Below are 17,079 nucleotides of genomic sequence, written 5' to 3'. Positions count from 1 at the left end.
TAACAAGCTAACCCTCTCTTATTCCCTACGGAAGATGTCTGTGTTCCTTCTCACTCTTAGCCCATTCCCAAGCTTAGAAGAACCCACATAGTAATTGGCAGGTAAAACAAAGACTGCCCAGTTAAATGGTAATGTCCTAACAATGAAGACATTGTTCAGCACAAGTTCTGTCTTAAATATTGCCTAGCATGTACGCTTCAAATGACTCCTTGTGTATCTAGAATTCTCAGCTGCAGATTTTCGTATAGGAAATCTGGCAGGGAACACCGAGGCAGACTAACTGTGATGGAATACGTGCTGCCCTAAACCTACAGGCTGAAGTCTGTGGGCTCGTCCCACCACCTTTCAGCCCCAGATGGGTAGCTCTCAGCTTGGATGGGGTCCATCGTCTCTGAGACGCCGTTCATGTCTGACTCTTCAGCCAGGAAAGCAAACCACTTCTCGCATCTTCATCTTATCAGGCAGCTTGTCGGTTGGCGTCCTCGGGCATCTGGAGCTGTGTTTGTCGAGAGGGCTATGGAGGAGACGGCCTGCAGTGCTATGGAGACGTAGCTGTGGTAAGTCCTTGAAGGAGCCGGCTCTAAGGCAAGCTCTCTGCTTCCCTGCTCCCTGCGCCCTGATCCCTACTCCCTGATCCCTACTCCCTGCTCCCTGCTCCCTGATCCCTGATCCCTGCTCCCTGCTCCCTACTCCCTGATCCCTGCTCCCTGCTCCCTGCTCCCTGCGCCCTGATCCCTACTCCCTGATCCCTACTCCCTGATCCCTGCTCCCTGTGCCCTGCTCCCTGATCCCTACTCCCTGATCCCTACTCCCTGATCCCTACTCCCTGATCCCTGCTTCCTGTGCCCTGCTCCCTACTCCCTGATCCCTGCTCCCTGCTCCCTACTCCCTGATCCCTACTCCCTGACCCCTGCTCCCTGCGCCCTGATCCCTGATCTCTGATGCCTGATCTCTGCTTTCCGGAAAAACCCTCATCTCGTTCAGTTTTTAGCTCCAACGTCAGTCCTTGGCTATCTCATTTACAATGATCTTCCCGTGTATGTTTTCCGCTGTGTCTGAACTGTTCCCACATCACAGAAGGGATTATCTTTACAACACAGTCTACGCCGATAAGGCCCGATTAACATAGCACAGAAAACCTTATTCCCAAATGGGACTGTATGCCCTGGTAGAGGGGTTGGGTTCCCTCATATGTTCTGGAGAGGAGTAAAACTCAATCCACTAACATGTAACTGAGATGGCTTTAAAGTGCTCTACAACACAAGTGCTCAAAGAGATTTTCAAAGACGTGCTCTGTGGCTCACAGACTCTCTGCAGGTGGAGAAGAAGGGTTAGTTCTTATTGAGCACCTACTAGGTGCCAAGAAGTTCATTTAGCCTAACTTCCCATTCTTGCCGTTCTAACTCTCTCCATACCCAATTTCCCCAAATGGGTAGCTAACTGGTCTCTGGTGAACTCTTCTGGTACTCCTGATTGGGTTGTGTGCCCCCTCAGGGGCCCCAGACACTCTGTGTTTTCCCCTACCTGGTGGCTGAGGGTGTGGGTGTGAAAGATTTTTGTATAAGCAGGCTTCTCGCCAAGCCCTTTATCTGCATCAGCACCACCATTGACACCTTAGACTACAGAAAGAATATGCGCCGGGTAGCCACCTTCTTACGAGCTAAGTTTTTATTTGGGAAAACCTTAGGTTGCTGTTTATTTGAACATTCTACAATTGCTTTCGACTTTAAATATTGAAGCTAATACAACTGCCTAAGCATGGGGGCGGGGGGGAAGCACAGCTCTGGCAATGTAAGAATCCCTCCAGCTTGGCACCCATCCATGTGGCAACCTCAAGGCTGGCAGGGGAAGGAGCAGAGGAAGGAGCAGGGGAAGGCTGGCAGGGGAAGGGGCAGGGGAAGGATCTCTCAGCCCCAGGCAGTTGTCCATACTGGCTACCCAGAAATGCGTCTCTCTCTGTGACCACATCCCTCACTGATCCCCGTCTCCTGTATTCTTCTCTCTCCCTCCCTCCCTTCCACGATATGAATAAGGAATTGGCATCTCTCTCTGGCGCAGCTATATTTAACCAGTGGATCACGGTGAGTACATCCGTTGGAATTTACCATTGGGAAGGTACATCCTTTCAGAAATTTGGAGTGTTTGTCACTGAAAACAGAAAATACACCTGGTAAGAAAGGTGGAGAGGGATTGTTTAAGCAGTAGCTCTCAACCTGATGACACTTCAAAAATCACAGGGAACACAGTTTCAAATGCCCATGGCCAGAGCGTTTGATGTCCTTGGTTGGAAGGTTGGCCCGGACATCAGTATTTTTTCAGCTTTCCATGTGATTCAAGCGAACAACTACGGCTGGGAATGGCAGTCTAGGGCATGTACAGATGGTCACTTATCAACTGATTCAAGCACATTCACTAGAGAGGTTGTTTTTTTGTTTTTAAGTCAACATAACTCATCAATGCAATTCACCAAGTTGGCTTTGCGATTAAGCTTGCTAATTGAAAGTACTTTGCATGTACTCAGGGCTCGTCCCAACAGGCCTAGGAAAATGTACCGCTCACATAGAAAAATATTATGATAATCCCCTGGTCACCTTCCCCAGTGGTCTGAATCTCTTTCCTCCGTGGCCAGATGAGGCAAGTTCAGCCAGCCGTGCCAACAAAGGGGTTATCACCTTGCAGCAGGCTTGTGCTAAGTCCCGTCTGGTTAGCATCCGCTCCCGGTCATCTCCCTGGTGCTTCCATGTGGGACTTCTCTGATCTTACCACAGCAAGAAAGGACACTGAAACTGTCCTCTTGACCATGCTGATGCTCCCCTAACGGATCATACTTGATCTCACCCCGCCTGCGTATGCCTGCCCCGTGGTGAGCTGGAGTTGGCTCAGCCGAGCTCATGAGAGTGGCATGTAGCTTTTCAGTGCCATCCTCTTAGCGATGACATCAGCCGTGGTGGGAGAATGTCCACCTACAGAAAATATCAACGACTACAAACCAGAGTCTTCCTTCCTGCTCCTCCTGTGAACCAGTTATTAAACATTCACTAACATGTCAGCCCATCTACCCAGAACTATCTCTAGGTAAAGCTGAAGGGCTGGTTCAGGCTCCGGTTTCCCTTGCTGAAATTCTACCTGCATTCTTCCCATCGTCCTTACTCCAAGTGTATCTTAAGGCCCTGAAGGTTCTCTGCACACACACTGTTAAGCTGGGTTGTCTAGAGAAACGAAATCAGTGACACTGGTCTAAGTATATAGAAAGAACTTTACATCAAGACGGAATCCCATATCAGAAAAGCAGCCCAGCCCAGTCCAAGCAAATTCATAAGTCCAATGCTAGCTGGAGCCCTGTTCAGAGTCACGAAGCTGCAAGCTGATGGTGCAGAAAGGTGAGCGGGATGCAGGAGATCATGGGCCGGTAGGTGCAGAGGGACATGGATCCAAGGTCAGTGGAAGTATGACAGGGCACCAAGAGCTCTCAGGATTGGGTGACCCCCCATGGGGCTGCCCCTGGGCACAGACACAGTCAACAGCAAGCAGAAAGATGGAAGGGCAGAGAGAGCGATGGAAAAGTTCTGTTTCTCCGTTTATAAAGGCCACCCCCCTAAGGCAGCATCACCAGGCTGTAACCCAATTAACAGGATGGACTCTACTTCAACATGGTCACAGAAATTTAAGTTGGCATAAAGTCTAACTACCAGACACACATCTATGATCTTTATCAACCCTGCCCGCTAGCTCTTCTTTTAGATTCAAGAGTCAATGAGGGATGAGCATTCCAACTGCAACCTGCTCAGAAAGACTTGCATTTTGACAAAACTCTGATCAGGGAATATGAGGCATCAACCAGTCAGTTTCAGAGAGTGTGTCTCCTGCACCTTCCCCCATACCCCTGAAATGATATTACAGTACGTGCAAAATTGTTATCTCTTCCATGCATTAAGTCGGTCTTGTTTGTCTCTAAACTACGTCAGGCCACTCTTCCTTTTGTGATTCAGGACACTTTTGTACTGCCCATGCTGTCGTCCACCTCAAACCTCACTGTCCTGGTGCCGTCCCAACAAGCGATCGCAGACATGGACCAAGATGACAAAGGCTTTTGGTTGTCAAAGAGCAATATTCCAGCCTTACTAAAGTAGGTATCGTGCATTCTACTCTTCGTGGTCTCTTACCGGCATCGATGTAAACAGGCCTTAGAAGACCATCTAGGAAAGCCACATGGTCCTCAAATACATGGAAAGGAACATGTGCTAGACATCTTCTCTGCCCACCCCTCCCCCAGGACAGAAATAGTTAGCATTTACCAGCAGTTAATGCTCCTCACACCTACTCTACGAGATGATTAGAATGATCCCCACTTTGCCCGTGTGAAAACTACAGCACAGAGTGGCTAAGTAGCTACCCAAGGAGCCCTCATTGATCACTGTCGTGGAATCACTTGAACCTGGCAGTCTGCCTCCACCGCCTATGTGGTCTTTCATGGCACTGTCCTGCATTGCAGAATCCCATGGTCTTTAATTGCTCTGCTTCTTGCTTGGATAGTTACTTATGGTCATTGTGGATGCTTGTTTTTAGATATCATACGCTCCTGGGCACATACGGGGTGGCAGAGCTGCAGACACTAGCACCTTTGGACATGCTGGCAACGTCTTTGCAGGGTAACTTTCTCCACCTGGCGAAAGTGGATGGGGTAAGAGAGTTCTGTGATCGGACTGCTCATCGTTCTTCTCAATTGTTTGGCTTGCAGAAACCTTCAAACATGGGCAAAACCAGGGGGGAAATGATAATAAAGCTTCAAGTAGGCACCAGCCCACTTCAAGAAACATACTGAGGACCACACCCTGCCATCACCCTGACCCTATAAAGTTTGGCCTCTGCGACCAGGCTCCCCCTGACAGACGTCAGACTGACCCAGAAAAGGCAGAGCATTCAGGTTCTCTGAGTAGAGGCTGTGCCATTTCACAACTTTCATTTCTGTGTGGGATTCCTTAGGAACTGGTTCTTGTTGTTAGCTGCCACAGAGGGAGTAGCAATTCCTAGGGACCCTCAGTAAAGCAGAGCAAACATTGCCTGGTGCCTTCTCACAAGTGTTGCTACGTGTGAGCCCCTTGGTGCAGCCCTGAGTCTATCTTATTGAGCACTCTCCTTTACCAAGCATGGTGTACTTTTCCAGAAATGGATTCCTCCTCTCAACATGTCCAAAGTGTACAATAGGAAGTCCTGCCATCTTGCTTCTAAGAAGCCTTCTAGCTGTACTTCCTCCTAGAAAGATGAGTTGGTTTTCCTGGCGGTCCACGGTACTTTCAATATTCTTTATTCAAAATTCACAGCCCAACCCCTAACCCACAGGGCCTCCAGGCTTCTCTGTGGCACTAACACTCTTTTTAACGAATTGTGGCTGGTAAAAGTGGAGATTATTCTACAGAGCGTGAATTGCACCAAGGTAGACCATGGGCCCCAGACATAAGCGTTTGAGAAATCAGTAGTCTCACGCCTGCTCCTCTGGGTGAGCCTGGGATGGGTCTCTGCCTACCACTCCATTGCCTGGGGAATCCTTCTCGACTCATTATGACCCCTTTTGTGTAACAGCAGACTGAGCTCTGCAGGGTTTTCCATGTATGGTTTTTGAAAGTAGGTTGTGAGGCTTTCTTTGAAGGGACCTGGAGGTGGACCTGAACCTCCAATTTCTCAGTATCTTAGCCTATTAGCATAACATTTATAGCACCCAGAGATTCCCTGGTCTGTGCCCATTGTTCTCCATATTATTCGGTCCTGGGGAGTCCATTCCAAATCCTCATGACCCGAGATGCAACAGAATGAAATGCTGCCCGGGCCTGCACCATCCTCACAATTGTTTCTGTGCCCATTGTTGCAGCCACCATGTCAATCCATCTCGTGGAAGCCCTTCCTCTTTTTCACACCCTCCACTCTACTGAGAATGATGACCTTCCCCAGGTGATGAGTGTCACTTTATAACATATCCAAAATACACCAACCTTGCTTCTAAGGAGAACTCTGGGGTATTTCTTTCAGAGAGATGTGTTTGTTCCTCTGGCAGTCCCAGGTACTTTCAATATTCCTTCCCAGTGCCATAACTCAAAGGCATCAATTCTCTGTCTTCCTTATGCATTGTCCAGCTTTCACATGCTCATGAGGTGATTGAAAGTACCAGGACTTGGGTCAAGTGCACCTTAGTCCCCACAGTGACATCTGCTCTTCCACCCTTTAGCGGAAGTCTTCTGCAGCAGATTTGCCATTGCAGTACTTCATTTTAGTTCGTGACTGCTGCTTCCATCATCTTTGATTGCGAATCCATTTATCATGATGTGGTCTGTTGGTACAATTGTAAGGACTTTTGTTTTCTATACATTGACTTGCACCCACACTGAAGGCGTCAAGCCCTCTTGGCTTTCAACAAGCAAAGTTGAGTCATCTGCATACCACAGGTTAATAAGCTTTCCTCCAGTCCTGATGCCTCATTCTTCTTCATATAGACCAGCTTCTTGGATTATTTACTCAACCTACAGATTGGATAAGTATGGTGATAGGATACAACCCTGATGCCCACCTTTCCTGATTTTAAACCATGCCATGTCCCCTTCTGTTCACATGACTTCCTTCTTGGTTCGTCTGAAGGTTTCATGTGAGCACAGTGAAGTGTTCTGGAAGTCCCATCTTTCCCCATGATATCCATAGTTCGTTACGATGCACCCAGTCAAATTCCTTTGCATAGTCAATAAAACACAAGTAAACAGCTTTCTGGTGTTCTCTGCATTCAGCCAAGATCTATCTAATGTCGGCCACAATATCCTTCTCTTCTTCTGAATCCAGCTTCCATTTCTGGCATTTCCCCATCCATCATCGACTTCTGCAACCACTGTTTAAAAATTACCTTCAGCAAAAAGTGTACTTGCATGTGATATTAATGATATTGTTTTGTATTGTGTTGTGTCACCTTTCTTTGGAATGATCACAAATATGGATCTCTTCCAGTCTGTTGGCCAGGGAGCTGTCTTCCAAACTTCTGGGCCTAGATAAGTGAGTGCTTCCAACTCTGCGTCAGCTTGTTGAAACATGTCAATTGGCATTCCATCCATTCCTGGAGCCTTGTTTCTGGCTAACCCTTCAGTCCCAATTGGACTTTTTCCTCCAGTATCATCAGCCCTTGATCATATGCTATATCTTGTAATGGTTAAACAGCAACCAATTCTTTTCAGTGCGGAGACTCTATAGATTCTTTCCATTGCCTGTCTTGCTTTCTGCATCATTCAGTATTTTGCCCATAGAATCCTCCAGTCTTGAATTTGAGCTTCAATTCTTTCAACTCAACATATGTTCAGTATAGTCTCCCTTTTTGGCTTTCTAACTCCAGGTCTCTTCAAATTGCATTATAATACATTTTCTTCTTGAGTTAGAATTTGCTAAATATACAAGTATTGGTTTATTAGTTTCTTTTATGAAGTAGAGCAGTTACATCTGAGCTCATAAATGTTTACATATAATCATGTTCATTTCACTATATTATACATATATCAGACGTTGCATCTGTGTTGTAAGTCACTGATCCTTCTGGCAAGCATGAATGACACCCTCACTCAGGGCAAGCATACGCCGGATCCTGTTGAATCAAAGATAAATCTCCTTTGGTCTGGAGAAGTTAACCTTGAAAGACATTTTGAATGAGTGAATTCCTTTGTCTGATATAAATGTCTCCCTTGAACAACAAGAGATATGCAAGGTGGATTTGTGAGAAGCTCAAGATGAGGTAAATCCCTTTCTCCACCTGGGAGTTCCCAGTAAGAATTTCAACTAGAAAGTAAAGGTGGGAGAAGAGAACAGGGAACCAGAAAAGGTGGGGCCCAGTTTCTGTCTTGGTTGATTGGTGGGTTAAGCAGTTGACTTTTTACTCCTGATATAATTTTTAACTTTTTAAAAAATGCTTTTATTGGGGGCTCTTACATCTTATCACAATCCAAACATTCCTCCAATGTGTCAAGCACATTTGCACATGTGCCACCATCATCATTGTGAAAGCATTCTCTTCCCACTTGAGCCCCTGATATCAGCTCCCCACTTCTTGCCCCTTACTACCCCACACTCCCTCATGAACCCTTGATAGATTATAGATTATTTTTTCCATATCTTACATTGTCCTCCATCTCCCCTCACCCACTTTTCCTATACTCATCCCCCTGGGAGGGGGGAGTTCTAGATTGATCCTTGTGATCGATTCCCTCTTTCTCCTCCACCCTCCCCTAATCCTTCTGGTATCTCTACTCTCTTTGTTGGCCCTGAGGGGTTTATCTATCCTGGATTCCCTGTGCTGTGGGCTCTTATCTGTAGCAGTGTGCATGCTCTGGTCTAATCTGATTTGTAAGGTAGAATTGAGGTCATGATAGTGGGGTGAAGGAAGCACCAAAGATCTAGAGAAAAGTTGTGTGTTTCATTGGTGCTATACTGCACCCTGACTGGCTCATCTCTTCCCTGCAACCCCTCAGTGAGGGGATGTCTACAGATGGGCATTGGGTCTCCACTCCATGCCCCCCCCCCACTGCATTCACCTTGGGTATGTGGTTTTATTCTGGGTCTTAGATGCCTGGTACATGGTCCCATCAACACCTCATGATCCCACAGGCTGGAGTGCTTCTTCCTTGTGGGCTTTGTTACTTCTCAGATAAATGGCCACTTATTTATCTTCAAGCCTTTAAAACCCCAGATGTTATATCTTTTGATACCCCGGCACCATCAGCTTTCTTCACATTTGCGTATGCACACATTTTGTCTTCAGAGATGGTGTTGGGAAGATGAGCATCATAGAATGCCAGGTTATTAGAACAAAGTGTTCCTGTGTTAAGGGAGTACTTGAGTTGAAGCCCAAAGTCCATCTGCAACCTTCATTCTTAACATATAGATATGAGTACATAGTTCTATTCCCCTCTCATTACATATATATGTGTGTGTGCCTGTATTTAGGCCTCTATAAATGTCCTTTGCCTCCTGGTTCTTTCCTCTATTTCCTTTTTACTTCCCTCTTGTCCCACCATCATGTTCAGCCTTCATTTGGGTTTAGTAATTCCTCGCTGCTACATTGCCCTTGATTGGACCCCACTAGGCATCCTACTGGATTCCAACCAAGAAAGTCAGTTACTTTGAACAATGTTTTTCAAACTGTGGGGTCAATTTAGTGACCCTTAACCAGAATTTTTAATGAAATAAAATGTAAGAGAATAAAATCGATATGATCAGAGTATCCCTTTCATAGTAAGGGATTGTTTAATTCAATTTACTGGTGGTGGGAGACATATACTGGGTCTTTTTTTTTTTCCTTTTCTTTTTTTATTTTTTAATGAATAACGATCCAAAAGTATTTCTTATTGTGGGTTATGATCCAAAAAGTATGAAGACGACTTCTGCACACACAAAATGGAAAACCCTTGAAGTTCTTGCCATCTCTAGGGGAACTCTGAGGACCCTCACCTCCCCCTGTGGTTGCATTTGCAGAATATCACGATTGGAGGCGCTTCCATCATCGATGGTGACAATGCGGCCACAAATGGAGTGATACACATCATCAACAAGGTACAAGGGTCCGTCATTCCACACCGGAAGCACCTATTCTCTGTATTTTAAACTCCTGCACCGTATCTTCTTGTGGGAAGGGAAATGCAACTTTTATCTAAGAGTTGAAGCTGTGTTGTATTTTGTTACTTGTATTTTAAAACTACTTAGGGGCCCTCTTCGTTCCATTGATATCCTGGTGGCACAGTGAGTTCAGAGCTGGGCTGCTACCCCAGCGGTTCAAGCCCGTCAGCTGTTCCAAGGGAGAAAGATGAGGCTCTCTCGTCTCATAAAGATGTATAGCCTCAGACATCTTAGATAGCAAGTCTATTCTGTCCTTTAGGGTCACGATGCATCCAGATTGACTCGCTACCGGGGGTGGGGGTTGTTTTATTTGTTTTATTCATTCCATTTGACTCCGTTGCCATTGGTTCATGCTAAGCTCTTCAAAGGAAGCTTTGGTGTAGCTCAAGTATCTAACAGTAGATAAGTACTTGCCTGCTACCCCAAAGATTGGTGATTCCAACCCATCGTCCTCTGCAGGGGAACGACGAGGCAATCTGCTTTCATAAAGGTTGTAGCCTTAGCAATCCATCCTAGGCGGCAGCTCTGTCCTGTTCTTTGAGGTCACGGGGAGTCAGCATTAGCTTGACGGCAGCTGGTTTTTATGCTGCACAAAAGGCCCTAGACCAAAACGTGGCCACTTGTTTGAGGGAGTTTCAAAAAGTTCACAGGAAAATGCCATTTTCTTTCCATTCACTTTTTTCCATCAACTTTTCAAAGTCTCTTCATATTATCTCTCTTACTTATGGCAACATTTTAAGAGATACGTAAGGACCCGAGTATCGGGCACTATATGCATACAGATGGGACATAATTAAGAACTAAAGAGAAGCAAATATTTAGGTATCACTTTCCCTACCCCTCTCTGCATTACTGCACCCTAAAAATATGGAACAAGGAAGGTCCTAGGGAAACAATGGAAAAATAAGAAAAAATACTGTGGGATTTTCATTTTCTTCTAAGACACATCATATAAATGTATTATTCAAAGATAGGAAGTAGGGTCAGGGAGAGATTTCCTAAACTAGGGTTTTAAGCCACTCTATAATTTTCATTTATAGTAAGGGCTTCATTTAAACTTAAAATAAGAATTAGGGTATATTGGGAAGTTTTGGAAGGTGAAGGGTTGGAAAAACCAATGAACTAACTGCATTTTAACTAAAATTGTTCTCTATTAGTACTTTCTGGCCACTCAAATTTTTTATTTTAAATTCCATTTTTTTAAAAAGAGGCTCTTCCGCAGACTCTGAGTGCAGTATTTTGCAAAGGTCTTGTCTTCCTCCTTTATTGTTAAGAAGCATTGATGAGCAAGCGATTCCTCCTTTATAGGCAACTATGCTGATTTCACAACTTCACAGAACGCAAAGCAATGTGACTTGTTCAGGGAATTTTGCTCCTCTGAACCGGACATTAAAAGCATTCAAGAATTCTTATACAAAAACCACCCCAAAACATAACTTTTATCTCTCCTTTCCACTTACATTTTCTGTGGGGCACATCAAAAAATGTGCTAGCATGGCACCTCAACCCACCTCCTCCAAATGGAATATTACCATCTGGACTTCTAGTGAGCCGATATGACCAAGCCCAACTTCCTTGTGGGGTTTTCTAGGCTGTAACCTTAATGGGAGCAGATTGGCAAGTCTTTTCGCCACACAGAGTTGTGTTGGGCTCACACCACAAATTTGTCTTTGTCTTAACAGCCAGCATGGCACCGCTTTTGTACCACTGGGCCAAATAAATGTTGAAGGCTGATTGAATGAGAAACCATTCCAATTTGGGATTCTTGCATTGGTGATGACTCTATGCCGAATGGGAAGCTAGAAGTAGCTATCTTGTCCCTAAGGTTAATCAACCCCATCCTCTGCCCTGGGGTCAACGCTGATTCATCCTCATCCTAGAGGACAGACTAGAACTGCTCCCTAGAATTTCCAAAGCTGTCATCTTTCCAGAAGCAGACTGGCACGTCTTTCTCCCACAGAGCAGCTGCAGGTATTGAACCCCTGACCTGATTGTTCGTCAGCAGCCTCATGCTGGACCCACGTTAATCATGCAGGGCTGGAAAACCCAAATGCTTGTATGGTTCAGACCGATGGTAGAAATGAGTACAAGGAGCAAGTTGAAGGTGTCAGAGAGTGGTAGGGGCTGTAACTAAGGAGTTTCCTTAACCAACAGGCATGCAGACTAGTGGATCTTTTAACAGACATCAGACATCAAGGAGTTCAAGAAGGAAGAAAATGTCTTGAAACGGTTTGTAGTAGCAATTGTGCAATACAGCTTGATGTGCTCAAACTATGGAATGGTATGCTATCTCAAATAGCTCCCAATGAAATGGTTTTTAAAAAGTCAGAAACCCAGATTTTTAGATGAAAATTCCTTATTTTAAGGCATATTGGTTTGTCCTGCGCTCAACAAAACCTTTCACAAGTCAGCTTCGGGCCCTGGTTGGCAGTTTGACTTCCAGGTAAATAAAAAGGCCACGAGAAAGCCTGAACAATATGCAAGTGAACGAGAACAGCCACAAACATGGATTTCCTCTGCAGCCAGTGGGGTTTCGGTCCTGTTGAGAGGGTCTTCCCTGAGCCCCGGCTAGAGGGGTTAGAGTCCTGATCAACTGCTAACAGGAAGATCAGCGCTTCAAACCCACCGGTCACTCTAAGGGGAAAAGATGTGGCAGTCTACCTCTTACAACCTTGGGGACCCCTTGGGGTAGTTCTACTCTGTCCAACAGGGTCCTTATGAGTTGGAATTGGCTACAGAGGAATGGTAGGATCGGGGTTGGATTTTTTCCACCCTGAAAGTGTAGAGTCCAGAGCCCTAGTAGCATAGTGGATTATTCACTGGGCTGCTACCCTCAGGGGCATAAGCAAAACCACCAGGGAGACAGATGAGGCTTTTACTCCTCTAAGGCTTGGCAGTCTCTGAAACCCACAGGACTCATTCTACTCTGTGTATAGAATCAACTCATTCTATGGCCGTGAGTTTGTTTGGACAGTGTAGAAGAGTCAAAAAAAGGTTGGAATGTGTTACTGCAGAGAACTGTAATGTCTTTTTTGTAAGGTGAAATTTTCTCAAACCAGGGAGATTGAAGAGCTAGACTTAAAACTGAACTAATAACATGTAAAAATCCCTTCCAGCCATGTTGTTCAGCATCCAAGAATGTTTTCAGGTTGAGCCTAATCTTCAGATCCTGGCCAGTGTCCTTTCCTTGGGCCACCTACCCACAGAGATGAAGGGGACCTTTCTATGCACAGCTGAGTGACAAGTCCTTCAAAATGTGCTCACCGAGTTCTCGGCTTCCTTTGCCAGGTTCTGATTCCCCAGAGAAGTCTCATTGGCTCCTTACCAGGCCTGCTGACCCGGCTGGAACAGATGCCCGACTATTCCATCTTCCGTGGCTACATCATTGCAAGTACCATGTTCTCTGCCTGACCATTTGCTCAGGTGCCTTGGAAGTGGAGATCCCCTGACATATTCTTGTCTCTTTCCGTCGCAGCAACATAACCTGGCCAGTGTCATCGAGGCTGCCGATGCTTACACTGTATTTGCTCCGAACAATGCTGCCATTGAGAATTACATCAAGGAGAAGAAAGTGACTACTCTAGTAGGTATTGGGGATAATAACCAGGAGTGCTATTTTCTTAACATGGAGATACTGCATGTTCAATCCATCAGTTGTTGTATATCGTTTCTCTCTTTCATCAAAACTCCCTCATCCATATCCAGGTACTTCTCACGTGTGGTGTTGTTGTTAGGCTCCATCGAGTCAGCTCTGACCCACAGCGACCCTGTATACAACAGAACGAAACACTGCCTGGTCCTGCACCATCCTCACAATTGTGCCCATGCCTGAGCCCATTGATGCAGCCACCATGTCCGTTCATCCCATCGAGGGTCTTCCTCTTTCGCTGCCCCTCCACTTTACCAAACATGCTGTCCTTCTCCGGGGACTGGTCTCTCCTGACAATAGGGATGTAAGACGACATCTTGCCAACCTTACCTCTAAGGAGCACTCTGGATTTACTTCTTCCAATACTGATTAGTTAGTCCTTTTAGAGGTCAGTTTGTCCTTTGATCTCTTGAGCGCTGCTTCCATGAGCATTGACCGTGGATCCAAGTAAGACAAAATGCTTGATAACTTCAACCTTTCCTCCATTTATCACGATATTACTGAATGATCAGTTTTGAGAATTTTACTCTTCTTTACATTGAGTTGTAATCTAGATTGAAGGCTACAATCCTTGATCTTCATTAGCAAGTGCTTCAATTCCTCCTCACTTTCAGCAAGCAAAGCAATCTGCACATCTCAGGTCTTTAATAAACCTTCCGCCAATCTTGATGCCGCATTCTTCTTCAATTAATCCAGCTTCTCTGATGATTTGTTCAGCTTATAGATTGAACAAGTATGGTGACAGGACACAACCCTGAAGCCATGCAGTATTCCCTTGTTCTGTTCACATAACTGCCTCCTGATCCGTGGGAAAGTTCCGAAGGAGCACAATGAAGTGTTCTGGAATTCTCATCTTCTCAAGGTTATCCACAGTTCGTTACGGTCCACACAATGCCTCTGCCTAGCCAATGAAAGACAAGTAAACCTCTTTCTGGTCTTCTCTGCTTTGAGTCAAGATCCATCAGCCATTGGCCATGAAAACCCTTGTTCCTCGTCCTTTTTGAATCCAGCCTGCACTCTAGAGAGTTCCTTGTCAGTGTGCCTCTGTAACCCTTGTTGGATGAGCTTAAGTAAGATTCTGCGTGTGTGTGATATCAGTAACATCGTTCTACTGCTGCACATCCTGTTGGGTCTGCTTTCTTTGCAACGGGAACAAATAGGGATCTCTTCGAGGCAGTTGGCCGGGCAGCTGTCTTCCAAATTTCCTGACAGAGATGAGTGTGTGGTTCCAGTGTTTCTTTGGCTTTCTGAAACATGGGTGTTCCGTCAATTCCTGGAAACCCTACAAATCCCACCTGTAGAGGCTCTGTAACATGTGCTGGCTTTGTACCTGAGAGCCGTATATTGAGTGCATAGTGCCGAGCTCATAGTTGGTTCCTTGAATGTAGAGTCTCAGAAACCTGCCGTGATCGTCATGATTGCCTATTGCGATGGTGCTAAAGAGCTTTCCGTGGCACTGAGGAAGACTATGAAAAATGCTAAGCTGATCTATTCCTCCATCTCCTTCGCTGACTCCTCCCTAGACCCACGCAGCTAACATATCAGAAGCGGGACCTAGGAAGAGTAAATAATTTCCTCCTTACTATTCTTCTCGCCTTATCTTTCTTCCTTGATTCTTAACATCTAGAGCAGCGATTCTCAATCTGTGGGTTGCAACCCCTTTGGAGGTCGAACAACCCTTTCACAGGGGTCACCCTATTCATAACAGTTGCAAAATTACAGTTCGGAAGTAGCAACAAAATTAATTTTATGGTTGGGGGGGTCACCACAACATGAGGAACTGTATTAAAGGGTGGTGGCATTAGGAAGGTTGAGAACCACTGAGCTAGAGGTAAACCACCAACATTTATCAAAGTTATTTTGTAAAATAATAAAATGTTTGAGACTTCAATCATGCTACTTTGTGGCTCAAAATACCTCAGTGGATCCCCAAGGCTCTATAAACTGGCACCAGCAGGGCCCAGGTACCTACACCCCAATGAGAGGATGTGTGTAAGGATGTCATTGCCTGACAAGCAAATCATTTTTACTCATCACTTTATTTTGGGTGGCTGAGATGAAGACACTAAGGAGATGAGGCGAAAGCCCCTCCTTCTACACCACCCTTGGGTCACTGCTATCTCCCACCAGTTCCAAGTGGTTGGACCTGCGTGGTCTTATGATCCTGAGATGGCTGGCAAGCTGATAAATCAGGGAGTGAGGGCAGATTTTACTTTGCTGTGATAGGCCTGCGTTTCTGGGGGTGAGCTGGACAAGAGAACGTGAGGACCCGTTGTGTGGCTCTGTGTGAGATTGCTGGTGCTGTACGTCTTCTCCAGCATGGCTTCCTAGAGGGTGGATGGGTTTCTCCAGAGGCAAAGATAGCCGTGAACTCCAGATTCTCAGAGTCTACACGGAGGGGCTACTTGCTTCGGGAGTACAGTGCCTCACACAGGTTGAGCCCCTGTCAGGGAACAAGTCAGAGGCCATGGGTGATGCCATGGACTCTCCCAAGAACCGGTGACTATGTCCATGAAAGAGAGAGAGATGACCCTCCAAACACTTGCCAGGCCCAGAAATGTCCATATCAACGCCATATCATCACCACAGCAAGCAGATCAGCACCACCCTGGCTCTACTCAACTGCCAACTCTCTGATCCTCAAAGTGAAGCCCGTTGAGATCAGCACTGCATTTGGTGAAGTCGAAACAGGGCCTGTCAGCACGTTATGGGAAACCCTGTACAGCCCTGTTCTCCTGGGACACACGGGGAGGGAGGCCCCATGAGCTGAGGTTGACTGCAAGTCGTTTTTAAAATTTGAGTAAGGACCCAACTAACTAGCTTTTCAGAACTGAGTCAGAATGGGTGAAGACGGCCCCACATTCCCAGCACGGGAAGATCTCAGCACCCACCAGAGAGGAGGGCTACCCTGCACTTCCTGGAAGTAAATCCACCTAAAAGCTAAGCAGACCCAAGTTTCTTAAAGCACAAGAGCAGCAACGTCTGCTGGATGACTCCCCTTTGCCTCCGAACAGCCGCCCGAGCCACATCTGTGAGCCCTGCTCTTCCTCGCCACAGCGGATTGTTCCCAGTGCGAAGCAACCCAGCCTGCCAAGCCGCTGACCTCACTGGTCTCTGGGGGCCCTGCTTGGACAGCAAACTGCATGGGCACTTGGTGCAGACATTCTAATTACCCAAGCAACACTTTTCACCATTCCTTTTTTTTTGTCTCCTTACTTGTATTCTTCTCTGGCAATTTCCCCACCCCACGTGACCCCCCTTCTTTATGAGTCCCACATGTACGCAGCTAACACTATCAAAGGAACAGAAGAGCCCATGCAAAAAGCATCGTTACTATTTATCTTCTTTGTACTTTTGTTCTATTGTAATGGATCTATTATTTCTTTCTAGTTCTCTCCCATGTCCTCATCCAGTGTGACGCTCACACACACGCGCGAGCGCGAGAATACACATTGCCCTCAGACAAACACAGACAGGCAGACTTCAGGAATACTCACCCTCCAACCACGGCCATTCAAGAGTCTTATTTCACTGGGTGGCTTTTCCTTTTTGCCTCTCAGTGCACAGACGTGCCCGCAGGCACACGGCAACAAGCCCCGGCGCTCAGCAGCGCCCCCAGCCACGCCTCTCTTTGTCTCTCCTCTCCTGCACACACGCCCACGTTCTTGTACTGCTTTTTCTCCCAGTCTTTTTCTTTCTCTTTTTACCTTCTTCCCCTTCTCTCATTTTCTGTTACTTTTCTCTCTCTCTTTTCTTCTTTCATTATAGTTCTTTTTTTTTTATTATTGTTTCTTTCT

General features: G+C 46.0%; 1 protein-coding gene across 1 annotated transcript in view; it reads left to right on the top strand.

Moving 5' to 3' along the window:
• STAB2 (stabilin 2) overlaps positions 1 to 17,079 on the top strand; it is a 166,892-nt gene that overhangs the window by 76,389 nt on the left and 73,424 nt on the right. Inside the window, exons 26-32 of the mRNA XM_045291191.1 lie at positions 462 to 557; positions 2,034 to 2,081; positions 3,990 to 4,126; positions 4,567 to 4,681; positions 9,493 to 9,570; positions 12,922 to 13,020; positions 13,109 to 13,216. Of these exons, the coding sequence (XP_045147126.1) occupies positions 462 to 557; positions 2,034 to 2,081; positions 3,990 to 4,126; positions 4,567 to 4,681; positions 9,493 to 9,570; positions 12,922 to 13,020; positions 13,109 to 13,216 (681 nt within the window). The remainder of the gene's footprint in view (positions 1 to 461; positions 558 to 2,033; positions 2,082 to 3,989; positions 4,127 to 4,566; positions 4,682 to 9,492; positions 9,571 to 12,921; positions 13,021 to 13,108; positions 13,217 to 17,079) is intronic.

Source organism: Echinops telfairi, unplaced genomic scaffold (assembly GCF_000313985.2).
Source record: "Echinops telfairi isolate 266 unplaced genomic scaffold, ASM31398v2 ScPeMD7_2;HRSCAF=8, whole genome shotgun sequence".
NCBI classification, from domain to species: Eukaryota; Metazoa; Chordata; class Mammalia; order Afrosoricida; family Tenrecidae; genus Echinops; species Echinops telfairi.
Note: the sequence above shows the minus strand (reverse complement) of the source record. Positions and strands in the feature narration are given on the sequence as shown.